Consider the following 14877-nt stretch of genomic DNA (forward strand, 5'->3'; position numbering starts at 1 on the left):
ATTTCATACGCATATATTTCAATTTCATGAATCCAAAAAATATTGTGAAAATAATCACGGCGATGATACAGTGTATGTAATGTATTTCATCATTATTGATGGTCAAGGATCATTTTATATACGTATCTATATCAATTTATTTCTATCCTCGTAACATTCTTTCATTTCGCAAATTGACTAATTGCGTAAAATACAGCGAATCGAGAAAAATATAAAAACTGTCACTTGGCGATAACCCGACATACAGCGAATATCATCCAAGGGATGATATTATCATGGACTCTAGACTAGAGCTCATTATATTACCCATATTAACATTTGACGACGCGGTAAAAAGTAAGCAGAGTGATTCAGATCAGTAATACGAAGAAAACGTTGTCATAATATACAAGTACTGACATATACAATTAGCCAACGCCCTTTATGGACACCCTCGCACATCACATTCATGACATAATACGCATAGAACATAAAACATGTATTTACCAAACCATTTATTGCATACATTATTGAAATGTTTAGCACGCAAGCTATTTCGAGAAACAGGGATTTCCCGTGACCTTTAGAAATAGGGAAAACCTTTCATGAATTCAAAATCTGCCATTTTGTTGGAATAGTTCCATTGGAAATGACGATACAACACATAATGCACGGTCGCCGAGTTCGTGGTAAACTGACGAAGAATCAACTGGAAGAAGCGGCCTGCTCTGATGCCTGTCGCTCAGCACAAGACCGCGGCAGTAATAGCGCGATTCTGAATAGGTCACGCAGAAATGACATCAGGTATATGCTCAGTACTTCGTACGATTATCGAAAGAAAGGCCAGTGACTTAGCAAAATAGAGTTTAATGATATTCATAATTAATCAATTTATTCACTCATTTTAATATATCGGATCAATCCCAACGAAATATACATACATGAATACATATAATATACTTTCATTTCAACAGTTTGAATGTCGAAGAAATTACGGAATCGTTTCTACAGAATGTGAACATACGTTCGGACCCTCGAAAAGAATCTTGGCCGTTGAGTCGCGAGTTTAAGGAAAGTTTCGAGAGCGGGAAATGGCCTGAAGGAATTGATGACATGGGTTATGATACATGTTCGGGTAGCTATTCCAGCGACCCTAGTTGCGACAGTGGTGTAGATATTCGAAAAGTAAACTCCTGGCTCCTTACGCCGGCGAAGCCAATGAAGAGGATAGGAAATCTCAACATATGCCCTGCACTTTTAGAGAAACTACAAAGTGATAGATTGACAATCGATTTTCAAACGCTTGAACTATTCTTAGGCGATGCGGATCTTGAAAATAAGTTACATGAAGCAGTGATGAATTCGAACATCGTTGAGTTCAGGGCAATAGTCAACAGAGCGCCGAAACCATACTTTTTGGATGCTATGACCAGTGCGGCGCATACTGCTTTGCACTTGTGCGCGTTTGCTGGTCAATTAGAAATGGCGCGGATTCTCCGCGAGGCAGGAGCTGATGTAAACTTGGCCGATCGCATAGGCAATACACCACTTCACTATTCCGTGAAGAACGGTGATGTTTGTATGGTGGCAGAACTTCTTCGTGGTTTCGAGAAAGATGCCAAAGATACGGCAAAACTATTGAACTGTTTTAACGACGAGGGTTACACAGTTGGTCATCTCGCGTGTTTGACCGGAAATGTTGAAATCGTCCGCATCCTCGTGTCATATTCTATGAAAACTTTCAACTCACGGGCCAAAAAGTCTGGTCAAACAGCTTTGCACATGGCCATCGTACGAAACGACCACGAGATGGTGCACATCCTGACAAATAATGGAGCAAATAGTGAGATTCCCGATTACTGCGGCAACACGCCACTTTTAGTTGCGGCGCAGAATCGAAACAATGAAATGACGATGGCTCTTGTTAGGGCTGGGGCAGATCGTTCCGAATTGGAACAAGGGTTATATGACATGGATATTGATTCATAAATATAGTTTTGACACAACGTTCTATTCGTTTTACCTGATGCTTGGAATAAACGTCTGGGTGACTGATTTCAGGTTACGTGTAATATGTACCGTATATACATTTTATTATACGTTCCCAAATTTTATGAAAATAAAACGTTTCATGCTTCTGTCCTTAATACACACAATAGCAGTGGAACCCCCTTGATTGACTCTTTTTTCGTTTACAACTAGAGACTTTAGAGATAGTGTCTATTCATAAATTTTGATATGAATGGATTGCTCGATTCCCGGGGACCGACGAAAACGAAATAATCATAGTACGAACCCTGGGAATCCAAGAGAACTCGCGACTAGTTCCTTGTTGTGACAAACAATACATCCTGGTTGGCGAATTGATAAAATACACGGTATCTACGGGTTTCCCAAGATATCATAAAACATTTTCCAATCTGTACCTTGTTACATGTTGTCAAGTGTACGTCAAAAATGATTTAGCTAACTATAATCATTGATCGTAAATGGGAATATACACGTACGTATATAAATCAGATCTCTATCATACTGGACGAATGAATTCACGAGCAAGAAAACATCCTTTCCTCTTGAAGCAGTGGAATATTCTTTGAAGAAACATTAGTAGCCGATCTCGCATTGACAAAATGGCAATCCACGCAATCCAAGACAACAATCAAATTAGAAATATCAACCGATGACACTAGTATAATGTACATATACACATACTTTATTAACATGAACTTGCTGTAAAACAAATTTATAATAATCTTTGACAAACAAAACAAATCTTAGAACTCTCAACCGCAAAATCGTGGATGAAGGTAATCAGGTTTGAACCAAAGACTCCGCCTAGTTGTCATGGACATCCAAACTACTCCAACACGTCTATATGGAGGCTCACAGCGGGATATACCAGTCGTAAAGCAACAAGTACGTGAAGTCACAGTTGCGACTCGACCCCATTTAAAACGACCAGCATCACGCACATGAACTCAGCACGTGACAAGGGTGCAAAAATCTCGAAGGGTCCCTGAATCATTCACATCATCAAACTTGGTTTTGATTCTGACAAAATACCTCTCTAGTAACCGCCAATTATACAGGGCGACACATTTTCCGATGCTCGTGACATCAATTAACTTTACTCAACAATAGAATAAAAAGTTCACCCTAAAACTATAGGCCTGTCTGTAGAATATTTTAACAATACAAAGCAGAGAAATGAATTCAAAGTGCATGTTCCACAAAACATACGCAGTATAACCATAAATATATAGGGCATTACATTGTGCCGTCTTCGCGATTTTTTATGTGAAAAATCTGCTCATCAATATATGTCGCAACAGCTGGCTCTACGGATCTTACAGAGACAGGGAAATCCGCAAAGATATTTTCAAACAGATGTACACACATATAAATAGATAGTATATTCATCTTTAGTTTGCATAGAATGTATCGCACTCCAAGGTGAACCTCGGTTAAGTTCAAAACAACCCAAGGCTGGTTGGAAAATCTGATCATAAAACTGTACAGACCCATTTTCAGGCGGCAGTATACAACTATATATCAATAAATAAACTAATGGGAATTATCTTTAAAACGTTTGCAGAATAACATCTTTTTCCATATAACAAGACATACTGGAAGTAATACAGTGGAACCAGCTTAATCATTTGGGACCAACAAAATTCATCCGGTTTTCAAGAAATCCGGAATAAAAGTCATGTTCTGTATATGAATGAACAAATCGACCGCAAATAATGTCTGGATTAGACCAAAATCCGCATTAAGCGGTTTAGCTGTATTATCACAATAACTAATCTGTACATAAATTCTTAATGCACTGACTAGAAGGTACAAATTTCTTTCAAATTTTACATTCGGTAATGGTAGAAACTACAACCGAATCTTTAAGTGAGACAGATACAGGTATTTTCAAAGGTGTGATTTTACAAGAACAGATTGCGCTTAAGTCAAATAATATTGGGACGGAAAAACCCGTACATTTTCATGAAGACGAATGTTCATTATAGCAATTCTTGCATAGAGGATATGTTATCACAGATTAAAATAGATACCATCAATTCTAACTGGTAATGTTCAATAAAATTTGGTATTCATTCAAAAACGTAGCCTCGTCTTCTAACGTCAGATCTAAATACGAGTCTTCATCCTCTGGGATATCTGGCACTATAGCATCCATGGCATCCTTCTCCTTTTGAATTTGCTCGGCAGTAAGTTCGGGTTCACTAGTACCTGGCTGTGAATCTATTGGTATAACGAGAAAAAAATTAAAAATTATCATAGCCAATGCAAATGCACCGCATTGTTGGCAAAAACAATAATGAAAACTTATTCAATTTACCTGAAGAATGCAGTTGTAGGGGCAGAAATCCACCATTTCTGATTAACATGTCAATTGCTCTTTGGAGATTAGCATTTTCCAGTGACAGAGCTTCCCTAGCGAAAGCTGGGTTAAAACCCATACTGACAATCTAAAAGAGATATACAATATGAAACATTGAGTAAAATCAATCAAGTTAAAAAACAAACGAAATGTCACGTGTCTGTTGAACTGACCTGTTGTATCAAATTCTCAGAAATATGAGCTGGTCTTGGACTGGGATCTGGTAAGCTCAAAAGTTCAGGATGTTCTTGTAAAATCTGAAATAGGGTCATAATGTGTTCAGTTTTATTTAACAACGATGAAAACAAAGTAGAGAGGCCTTAAAATGTATTAATCTAGACCAGATCATTGAATTTTCATGATTTTATAATCTCAGATATTCGAAATGAAATATACCCACCTCAATAGCGGTTGCCAGGTTATTGTTTCCCTGACGAAGTGCTTCTCGAGCGGATCCTTTCGGAAATCCCATCGATATAATCTGCTTGTAATGGCTTGAATTTACCCTAATCAAGGAGACAGAATTCAATCTTAAAGCAAGTGCTCTTATCAACTAGGCATATATTCAAGACAACCAAAGATATACAAAAGGATCCTCTAACTGACCATTGTCCATTTGCAGTTTTACCGAGCATATGTGACAATTTTTTCTCTTCTTTTTCGACTCTCTCTTTTTCGCGAAGCAGTTTCTTTTCCTAAAAAGTTACGATCTAACATTTATATCTCAACTCAACAACACCTCTACCACCTGTATCTGAGAAGTGAATTCACTTGCATGTTTTACCTACTTCTCGTCTCTTTATTATATGTTGAATCGCCGCATCAATGTTTCCTTGACATGCGCGTAAACCTAGTCGAGCGTTTTTCTCAGAAAATCCCATCATCATCACTGAAGACATAATTATCGAATATAATTTTTGAGCTTCCCCAAAATTCACTCAACTGAGACCAAAATATTATAAAGTTTATCTTAATCTGGACGAGTTCCATCCAGAATTAAATCCTTCAACATATCAATCAATACAAATCCATCGAAATTAGCGAACTAGGGCATTTTTAAAATTTACCGAGGCAATTTTCAGGATCCGAGGGGATTATGGGGATTTCAGGGCGAAGCTCAGAATTTTAGGGTATATTTCCCCTAAAATTTTGATTATCGGAATTTTAGGGTATTACGGACCCGTAGGAACCCTGTCATTTAATGGTATTCACCTTGATTCAATGAGTTTTCATCAATGAGTAACAATTGCAATTCCTGTTGCGCTTGAGCAAGAAGGCATCTTGCCTTCAGGAGACTTCCTTGGTAATACGCTAGGATTCCTTGAAGCAGATGCAATCGCATATATAAAGCCTGCTCATTGCCAGTAGTTCCCTGAAATAAATATTTCAGCAATCAAAAATAACATGTGCTCTCTCCAGATTTTTTCCATTTAAGAAATTCAACGTACCTTAACAACAGTCAATCTTTCTAGATTAACTCCATAACTTTTGTGAAAGCAGTCCTCGCATGATTTCAACCGCGACTCAGCATCGGGAAGATCACTGATGTTTTTCAGGCAGAGGTAGCACCACACAATATCCAGACACAGAATGGCAAAATTATCAACAGCATTCAAGATATCAGATCTGCATTTTCTGAAAAAGATTGCAACAATAACACTAAATTTCATATCAATTAACAGCAGATTTAAATCTTAGTGGTACCTACCGAAATTCTTTATCAGCTTCCAGTAGTAATAACAGAGCGAGACCATACTCCTTTCTCCTCAAGCTCGCTTTTCCTTTCTCATGCAATGTCATAGCTACGGCTAATGCCTGGAATAATAGCAGGATTCATCAGTTCTTTATCCATTGAATGTAAAATGAAAATCTACAAGATTACTGGTAGTTTCCACACCTTACGTTCATCAGGAGGTAAATTGATTGGCTTTCCCGTTTGGTCAGCGATTTGCATGAAGTACTCCTCCTCTGGATCACCCTCATCTACAAGAAAGAAATCAAAACACATAACATGCCTAAATTAATTCATTTTTGTCAAAACATATCTTTATTTTCCCACAGTATATCAGTTTTTAAATAGGTCTAATAGAAATCCTACTTCTCTTTTTATTGGACAACAACTCTGCTGCAGCTTTAGTTTTTTGTACAGTGAACATGTCTTCTTCCTCTTGCCGCATTTCAACTTCTGATTCCGAAAGACAAATAGCCATCACTTGGGAATTATTCTGAAAGGTTAGAGAATTCAGTTTTAGTCAATAGGTGTGCTGTAGGCTAATAAAGATCAGATTCATGAATTACCAGTTACTTACCTTGATATGCTGTTCAGTCAAAGTAGAAGTCTCATCAATAACTTTACCACAACTTATCAACTTCATTTTCAGGATGGCAATTCCTGACATATGTGATACACTATTTTTGAATTCATTTCCCCGAATGTTCAGGTTTGTTTCTATAATAATCCCAGTTTTCAGACCACTCTTCAACTAAAATATACAAGTACCAGTACACTAGGCGAATTTATCACGTCAAATTAAATTTGATCTTAAGTAAAATCGAATTCATCCTATTGTGCAAATCTTATTTGATTAGATTACACTTGACTAGCAAATTATGATTAGGAAAATCAAATCTGATTTGACAAGATAAATATGCCTAAATTGTTATTCATAAAGCAGTTATCATTCGCTACGGTACCCATACATTATCTAGAAAAGCCTTTGATTTTTTACCTGTTCAGGTATGCATCCAACAAATTTTACACGTAATGTTGCAACACCACTTTCTTGAAAACGATTCTTAGCAGCCAACTTTTCCAGAGCATGCTTCCTTAATTCTTCCAAGGCTAATAAAACTGTTCCTTCTGAGAGATTTAGTTCCTTTGCATAATTTTCAATCAAATCCTTATGGAATTAAAATGAATTTGTAGACAACAATCCAATTCATTAAAAAGCAGTACTACTGAATATCTTCTCTAGATAGACTTACCTTAGGTTCCTCTCCTTTGCTTCCATCAGTATTTGAGTAGGGCATTAACCAGAGCTTGATCTTATCCCGATTAAGTAAAGCCCTTAGGGCTTGATGTGCACCATCCATGATACTACAGCTTGATTCAGATAGCTCGACGGAATAAACCCAGACTATCCGACAGAGAGATCGGGAACAGCGAACTGGTGAATAGCTTTTTAAAATTGATCTACGAATGATTAATATCGCATGAAACAATCAAATTACAGTGTGGAGGACGTTTTATCAAAAATATATATATTTCTATACCTGATTTGCACTTATCAATTGAGACCAGACCGAATTACAACTACAATAGCATTTAGTTGCAGATTAATACAGATACAGATTAATTGCGCAATCCAGGAAGTAAACTGAAACCATACTAAGTAGCTCCAATAACCGTCAGTGAACACACTTGCCAGAGTCTCCTTTCGGGAATTCTCCATAAAACAGCTATTTCCGGGTAAAAATCTAGAACGATCAGATTGAAATAGGACTTTGCCTTTCCTACCCAATTTTGTTGAATCCTCAATTGTGATGATTTAAGTACCAGTCCGCATTAGAATGAAACTTCACATGTCTAAGTGGAAAATAAAATAAAGGCAACAAAACGTTGTATTTCTTAATTTGACTACAAAATTTATTTTATTTAACAAATAGATTCTTAATAAACAACAAAATGAAATGAAATCCTTGGACGGATTGGATTGATCAGCAGTAAATATTTTGGTACAAAACTAAAAACCCCTTCAAGCATAAACATAGATAGCTTACATCCACCCATAACTATTTAAATCGAAATTATAACTATTTCTTTCTAGGACTATGACTGACAGTAGTAGACTGTGACTGTTTGGTGTGGGTCCTCAGTTCACTGAGTTTTGTAGTTTCTACAGAAAGCCCCCCACCTCCAGTATGTGAGGTACTATGAACAGTACGCTGAGTTAATGAAGTACTTTCTGGCTGTAAAGTAGCTTTTGTGCTTGTCCTAGCAGTTCGTGGAGTAGACTGAACATTAGCATCGGCAACAACTTCAATCGCATCAGCTACCTTCAAATCATCTTGGAGTTCTGGAGTATAATGATATCAAGATAAAGACTTCTTTTCAAACACCTTTCATAAATTACAGGAAAATATGAAATAATTTACCTTTTGGTCGTTTCTGAGTGACATTGTTCAGGAAAGATGCTAACATATCTAACTCACTCTTCAATTTGTCTGATATTTCACCGATCTGTTGTTCGCGGTGACCTGTTTTTTTTAGTAAGTTAGCCATATCTTCCAACAGTTTACTATCACGTTCTGCAAACTTCTCTTCCATTGAAATATCTTCCAACCAGTTACACATCAAACCATCTATATTCAATACCCAGTAAATAAATCTTATTTAAACATATTTACATAGAAGTCAATGATTTGATATTGATTATTTCTTCAACACTGAGTACCGGCTTTTATTCATATCTTATAATGAAAGCTACCTCTGTGATCTAACAATTCCTTTCTGAGACGTTCCTTGGCAGTGATATTGTCATCTATTTGTTGGTTGATATCTAATATCTTATTGTCCAAATTTGTACACGCCTAAAGGTTTAGAACAATTATCTATCATCAATTGAGCTGGAGCTCTGAACTCAACCACAACTAAGATATAGATGTACTTACAACAGAAAAACGATCATTTTCCTCCATCACAGTTTTCAGTTTACATCCTTGAGAGTAGATTTTCTTCTCAATTTCAGTACACTCTATGGCATGCTGCTTTATTTGTTCTCTGGCCTCCAATTGTTTTTTCTTTAGTTCAGCAGTAAACTCGGCCTTTAGAGAAATAATTACTTCAATGAATTTGGGGCATACGTCTTTTATAAAGAAGGGTATGAGATAAATTTGGGTAACTTACATATGGACGAGCCTGTTTTTCAATGTCTCGTTGAACTTTTTTTGTGGCATCATCAAGTGAATTCTTCTTATTTTTCAAAGCTTAAAAAATTACAATATGCCTATTACATGAATATTCAAGTAATGAACTAATTCATCAAAACAACATAATAATTTCATGTACCTGCAACTTCCTTTTTCATATTGTCATAAAATACCACTTTTTCATCATGATCTTTCTGTAGCTGTTCAAACTCAGGCTGAAGTATTGCATATTTGTCTTGTTTTTCTCGAAGAGACTTTTCCATACTGGCGATATCGTTCTGTAAGTTAAGCAGGTCAATGTTAATGTAAAGAAAATGTCAAATAACTATTTCTTTTTTTCTAATTGAATACCTCCAAGTGAGCAATCTTTTCATCTAATGTATGCTGCATCGTGGTGAAATCTTCGTTAGCCTTAGCAAGTTCTTTAGTCAAAGTTTTTGTTCGTTTTTCACCACTTTTGATGTCTTTCTGCAACTGCTGAGACTGGAAATTGATTTACACACTTCAAATTGATATGTTATATTGTGTGGTAAGCCTATGATTCAGAAAAGTCACAATAACCAAGCAATATCAGCAAAAGCCAATACATTTCGTGAAGGCAACAGTACTGAAAATGCGATACACATGCAAGCATGTTAAGATTTAATATTTCACCAAATACCGTTTCTTACACCAGATACCAGAAGCATATTGAAATGTTTGAAAAAATACTTAGTTAGATATTGCATGTATTGCCCCTGACCCAATGAAATAGATATGTACAATACATGGACATGCAGAATAATCACATTGGACTTATACCTCTACACTACTTTCTGTGGCAATTTTTAACTGAAATTCATTGCCAAAAGAAAAAGACTAATGACATACACGCAAACATGGTATTTTAACTCCAAACATGGTATTTTAACTCTCCACATTTAGTAATACTCCATTATCAGACAGTCTGCCAAAGAACTATAACCTAACGAATTCAGTAAATAAATTACTACTGACCTCTTTTGATAAGTTTTCATGCTCAGTTTTCGCTTCATTGATTTTCTTGTTCATCCTTCTCATATATTTTTGATACTCTTGTCTAAATGCATCGACTTCTTTTTGTACGCCTTCTCGATCTCCTTGCAGATCCATTCTGTACAGTAGAAACAGTGATTTCATATGAATTGTACCATCTTGATAACTGCAAACATGCTTTCCTTGAATTTCAAATTATCTTACCGATCTTTACGTTCTTTTGCAAGTTGTTCCCTCGATTCGTCTATTTGCTTATTCAATGATGCAACAACTGCCCTAAAAACATAAAATGCATGCACACAATGTATTACAGCGAATTTCACAAAAACCAATAAAAAACTGAAATTTGCTTTGATTCTCATTACTTATGTGTCTCTGCCATTTCAGAAATACGCTCATCCATGTCGAAACTTTCTTTTTGCAACTCGCCACAGTCTTCTGCTTTTTTGGCAAGATCATCCTTTGCCCTCTGCAGACTGTCACGAAAAAATAAAAACATCATTCAAGTATGATTGAAAAGGAAATACCATCTTAATGTTTATCTTTAATTACTGACTCAAAGGGCGTCTTACTTTTCATTCAGTTCATTCACCAAAGCTTGATCTTTTTTTCTGATTTCAAGAACACCTTCATACTCTTTAAAGACGAGATATTCATCATTCAAGAAATTATTTAAGAAATTGTCAGAGTTTCCGATTACAACAATCATTCAAATACATGTAACTCATGATCACCTTTTTGAAACCTATCTTTTTCTTCTTCTAGATTTTCACCCTTTTCCCTTTCGTCTTCAGTATCACCGACAAGCTGTAAGGAAACAAATATGAACTTTTTGCAACAAAGCTAAACCATTTTGCTGACGAATTCTTTAAAAAGATGAATAACACTGAACCTTGTTTAAATGTTGAAACATACGCTTCACACGTTCTTCATGTTCCTTCTGTTCATTTTCAGTTTTCTTCACAATGTCCAGGCTAACATAAAACATTTGCTTTAGTATACATCAATTTGCAATCAAGAATAGGAAATCATTGATGAACACATACCCTTTTTGACGTAGTGCATTATTCATAGTAATTTTTCGATTCAATTCATCAGTTAGTGCTATCTCTTGTGCTTCCATATTAGCTTTTGACATTTCATGTCTCTGAATATTCTAATATATACAAAGAAAAAGATTGAGGTATCATGAAATAATGAAAAGATATTTTATCCATAAGATATCTTGAGAAGATTCGTAGAGTAGCTGTTTTAACCCGGTTTAGAATAAATAACAAGACGAGTGGTACTATATAGGTTAACTATTTATTTTACACACGAGCTTTCGCTACTTATGTAAAGAAGCTTCACCAAGCTTTCACCTGATGAAGCTTCTATACATTAGTAGCGAAAGCTCGTGCGTCAAATAAATAGTTAACCTATATAGTACCACTCGTCTCGTCATTTATTCTAAACCCGGTTAACACAGCTACTCTACGAATCTTCTCAAGATATCTTATGGATATAAACATATTTTCTGGAGTACTTTTTACACAAACCTGATTTAATATAGTAATACAATCTTCAGTATCTTTTTTCTTCTTCATTAATCCACTTAATTCACTACAATTCAATGAAATTACACCAATGACAATTGAATGACACACAGCGAATGACAGCTGCCCTTATTTCAAAATACATACAGGTCTTTTTTCCGATTTTCTTGTTTCTGCTCTTTAGATTTCTTATCAGTTTCAGCCTGGAAATGACATGTTACAAATGTTTTGATACCAAATCATTAGAAAAAACTTCTTCATGGCTTAAATCACCTCCTTTCATAGATCTCACACAATGTATGATAAATATCCTCTTCCATAAGCTTACTATCTACACCATATATACTCATATTAAGAACTAAAGCAATAGCCATAATATTGTTATCATTACTCGCTATCATTATAAGCATATCTAAATCTATGTATAATTCGATGATCATTCACCACTCTATAACAGCTGAAAAAGCCAACACAATCTCTTCTTTTTAACTATTGCTATATTAACCCTAAACCCTTTTAGAAGGCAAAATACATCAGTTCGGCCAATCTAAACCCATGCCTTCCATAGTATACATGTATAATATATTCATGGGTTTACCAAAGAAACATGTCAATGTTCGATGTACCTCTATGTCCTAAGAATATAATTTTAAATTCATTACAGATTGAAATTTTTTTGACACAAACAAAATGATGAAAACAATACGTAGTAAACATACAATTAGGTCTTTCAATCGTTTTTTCTCATGCCGATGCTCCAAACGTTCTTGAATCAGGTCCTCTTTCAAAGTGACAATCCCTTCTTCAAGTTCGATGATCTGAAATCATAGTTTTATACGGCAAATATCATACGTAGGTCCAGTCAATAAGACATTACGAGGAGGCAAATTTTAGTTAAGCTTACCTTTTCATTTGTTTCTCGTAGTTTGTCCCTAGTTTCATTAAGCATTATCTGTTTGGATGCTTTGTCTGCCAGCCGATGGTTCAATTCAGCTATAATTTCTTCATGTTCAGAGCGAACTCGATCTCTTTCCGGGCTATGATAAAAAATTGATACGTCATACAACTATATCCATAATTATTTGAAAATGGATGATGACTTTAAGTTTAAGAAGTAGCAGAAAGGAATCTATTTTCTAAGATGAAACATACTGCAATATAGCATTTTCTTTTTCAAGTTCTTCAAGTTTATTCTCAAGTGTTGAAGTGGACTTATTTATCTCATCAAGTTGCTCTTGTAACCTCTTCAGCTGAGCCTCATTCGAAGCACGGGCAACATTAACAGCAACTAAAATAAATGAAAAACAGGCACATTTCAAGAGTGAGACTAATGAATTGAAAACGACTTGGTTTATTGGACAAGACAAGATATTTGAGCCTTACATGGCCCAAGTCCAATATAAGTTGAAATATAGAGGACACTATTGGCACTATTTTCTACTTCTATCAGACTTATTGGCCAGTCATATTAGTTAACACCTCGAACTATAGACTGTTAATAATATAATAATATAACTTTATTTTCCCTCGAATAACAACACGATTATATACATACAAAGTTATATGAAAGAATACAAGGGTACTATTATATATAAGTGTCATCATGGGCACATAAGTGTTAAGCTCTAGTCTATACATCCATGTTAGTTACCTAATCATCGGTGGCAAGTGTTTTTTATCGGATGGGCTTATAAATGCTTTGTGAAAATATCCAATCATGAAACTAAACCACAGACGGCTTAATATGAGACAATAACATGATTACTTACTCGCTATTTCCCTTTCTATTTCTTCAGGAAAGAATTTTAATTTATGTCGGTGTATGCTGGCCTTGATAGTTTCAGTTTCCAGTTTATGGTGAGACTGACTTCTCTCAATTTCCTACAAATTAATGAAAAAAATTTAAATTAATCAAGCGATAATTTTCTGTTGTACGTTGTTGTTAAAAAATACTATGTTAATCACAAGATTTCAAAATACGAAAAATGTACATACAAGCTCTTGAATAGCTTCAATGACAATGTCGATATTGGACACATCACGACTGTTAAACCCTATCAAATCTAATTTCATTCGTTCCCCTGAAAAATATTGACATAACAATAACATTTGACAGTATTATATATGCAATGCATCGAATGATTAACGAACGAGTGAGAAGACATTTTCTTCGGCTGACATGCCCTTTATTTCAACAAAAAAAAGTAATACACACTTGTCTTAATACGTACCAAGTTCGAGTAAATGCTGAACAGCATTGTTTATCCCTGGAACCTCTGAAATAGTTGAAATAGAGCTCATGATAGTGCACAGAGTTTGACACTGACAGACAGAATATTTTACATCGAAAAGTTGTTGTCAAGGTCTTGATCTACAACTTGCGTGAGAGCCTTATTGGGTTCGAATCCTGGATTTTCACCAGGCGTGATCCTACTCGGACTGAGGTACGGACGTAACACGATGTGGGCAAATGGGACAAGTGAACATAACAAAAAGCATTAAAAAGAGCCTACACATGTGCACAGTTCTATGAAAAGACTGTGTCTCACTTATTTATGGGGTTGCGTGACCCCACGCTTATCTGGATTAGGCTTTTCTAGCCAGCGCATATCAGTTTGCGGCTCTGGCAAAATGCGCAAAATGCGCACACTAAGCCCATTATGAGTTTTCCGGTTTGCTCGGCTACCCGTACTGGCGGGGTAGTCTAGAGAGGCCAATGAAAACCCCGGTTTGCCGAACTACCCCTCTTTGCGGGGATGCGGTATGATGTTTGATCTGACAGTTTCAAGTGGTTAATGGCTGTTTCAAGTGCTTACAACGATGCTTATTACTTTGTGGTACATGGTGGTTTAAAAAAAGATTTCATAATAATATGCTCACCGCGTGGGCTTCGTAGAAAGACCACTGCCTGTGGCCTTCCCAAATTTTAATTGTCCTATCCGATTTGGTTTCGTCCAATTGAGAGACTGCCTTTTCCAGTTAGGGCATTTTTGGATCACATAACTCAGGAATTGACTTACGCTTTTG

The 14877-nt window shown here is 35.8% G+C and overlaps 3 protein-coding genes across 5 annotated transcripts; 1 reads left to right on the forward strand and 2 right to left on the reverse strand.

Annotated features, from left to right (window-relative positions):
• The first annotated feature begins 509 nt into the window (after positions 1-509).
• LOC141915476 (NF-kappa-B inhibitor cactus-like) lies at positions 510-2149 on the forward strand. Its single transcript, XM_074807025.1, has 2 exons — positions 510-783; positions 954-2149. The coding sequence occupies exons 1-2, from the start codon at positions 629-631 to the stop codon at positions 1966-1968; spliced, it is 1170 nt and encodes a 389-aa protein (XP_074663126.1). The 5' UTR covers positions 510-628; the 3' UTR covers positions 1969-2149.
• Positions 2150-2692: 543 nt separating this feature from the next.
• On the reverse strand, positions 2693-7737 carry LOC141915469 (NEDD8 ultimate buster 1-like). Of its 2 annotated transcripts, none has more exons than XM_074807015.1 (15): positions 7646-7737; positions 7358-7565; positions 7102-7272; positions 6682-6855; positions 6471-6597; positions 6270-6355; positions 6081-6187; positions 5821-6007; positions 5585-5744; positions 5161-5261; positions 4979-5067; positions 4773-4878; positions 4546-4629; positions 4331-4460; positions 2693-4233 (listed from the first exon to the last, which is right to left on the reverse strand). In XM_074807015.1, the coding sequence occupies exons 2-15, from the start codon at positions 7463-7465 to the stop codon at positions 4052-4054; spliced, it is 1812 nt and encodes a 603-aa protein (XP_074663116.1). In that variant the 5' UTR covers positions 7466-7565; positions 7646-7737; the 3' UTR covers positions 2693-4051. The 2 variants fall into 2 exon arrangements, with proteins under 2 accessions (XP_074663116.1, XP_074663117.1); XM_074807016.1 differs by having other exon boundaries at positions 7358-7550; positions 7646-7732.
• A 281-nt stretch (positions 7738-8018) lies between these two features.
• Positions 8019-14208, reverse strand: LOC141915462 (uncharacterized). Of its 2 annotated transcripts, XM_074807003.1 has the most exons (23): positions 14082-14208; positions 13846-13931; positions 13620-13731; positions 13003-13138; positions 12755-12887; positions 12570-12668; positions 11998-12053; positions 11854-11917; positions 11362-11471; positions 11208-11289; positions 11050-11122; positions 10888-10951; positions 10681-10791; positions 10520-10591; positions 10298-10433; positions 10103-10132; positions 9653-9784; positions 9441-9579; positions 9279-9358; positions 9044-9196; positions 8860-8962; positions 8528-8734; positions 8019-8448 (listed from the first exon to the last, which is right to left on the reverse strand). In XM_074807003.1, exons 1-23 carry the CDS (start codon positions 14149-14151, stop codon positions 8186-8188), a joined length of 2511 nt encoding a protein of 836 aa, XP_074663104.1. In that variant the 5' UTR covers positions 14152-14208; the 3' UTR covers positions 8019-8185. The 2 variants fall into 2 exon arrangements, with proteins under 2 accessions (XP_074663104.1, XP_074663105.1); XM_074807004.1 differs by lacking the exon at positions 10103-10132.
• Positions 14209-14877: the final 669 nt, after the last annotated feature.

Source organism: Tubulanus polymorphus, chromosome 1 (assembly GCF_964204645.1).
Source record: "Tubulanus polymorphus chromosome 1, tnTubPoly1.2, whole genome shotgun sequence".
Classification (NCBI taxonomy): domain Eukaryota; kingdom Metazoa; phylum Nemertea; class Palaeonemertea; order Tubulaniformes; family Tubulanidae; genus Tubulanus; species Tubulanus polymorphus.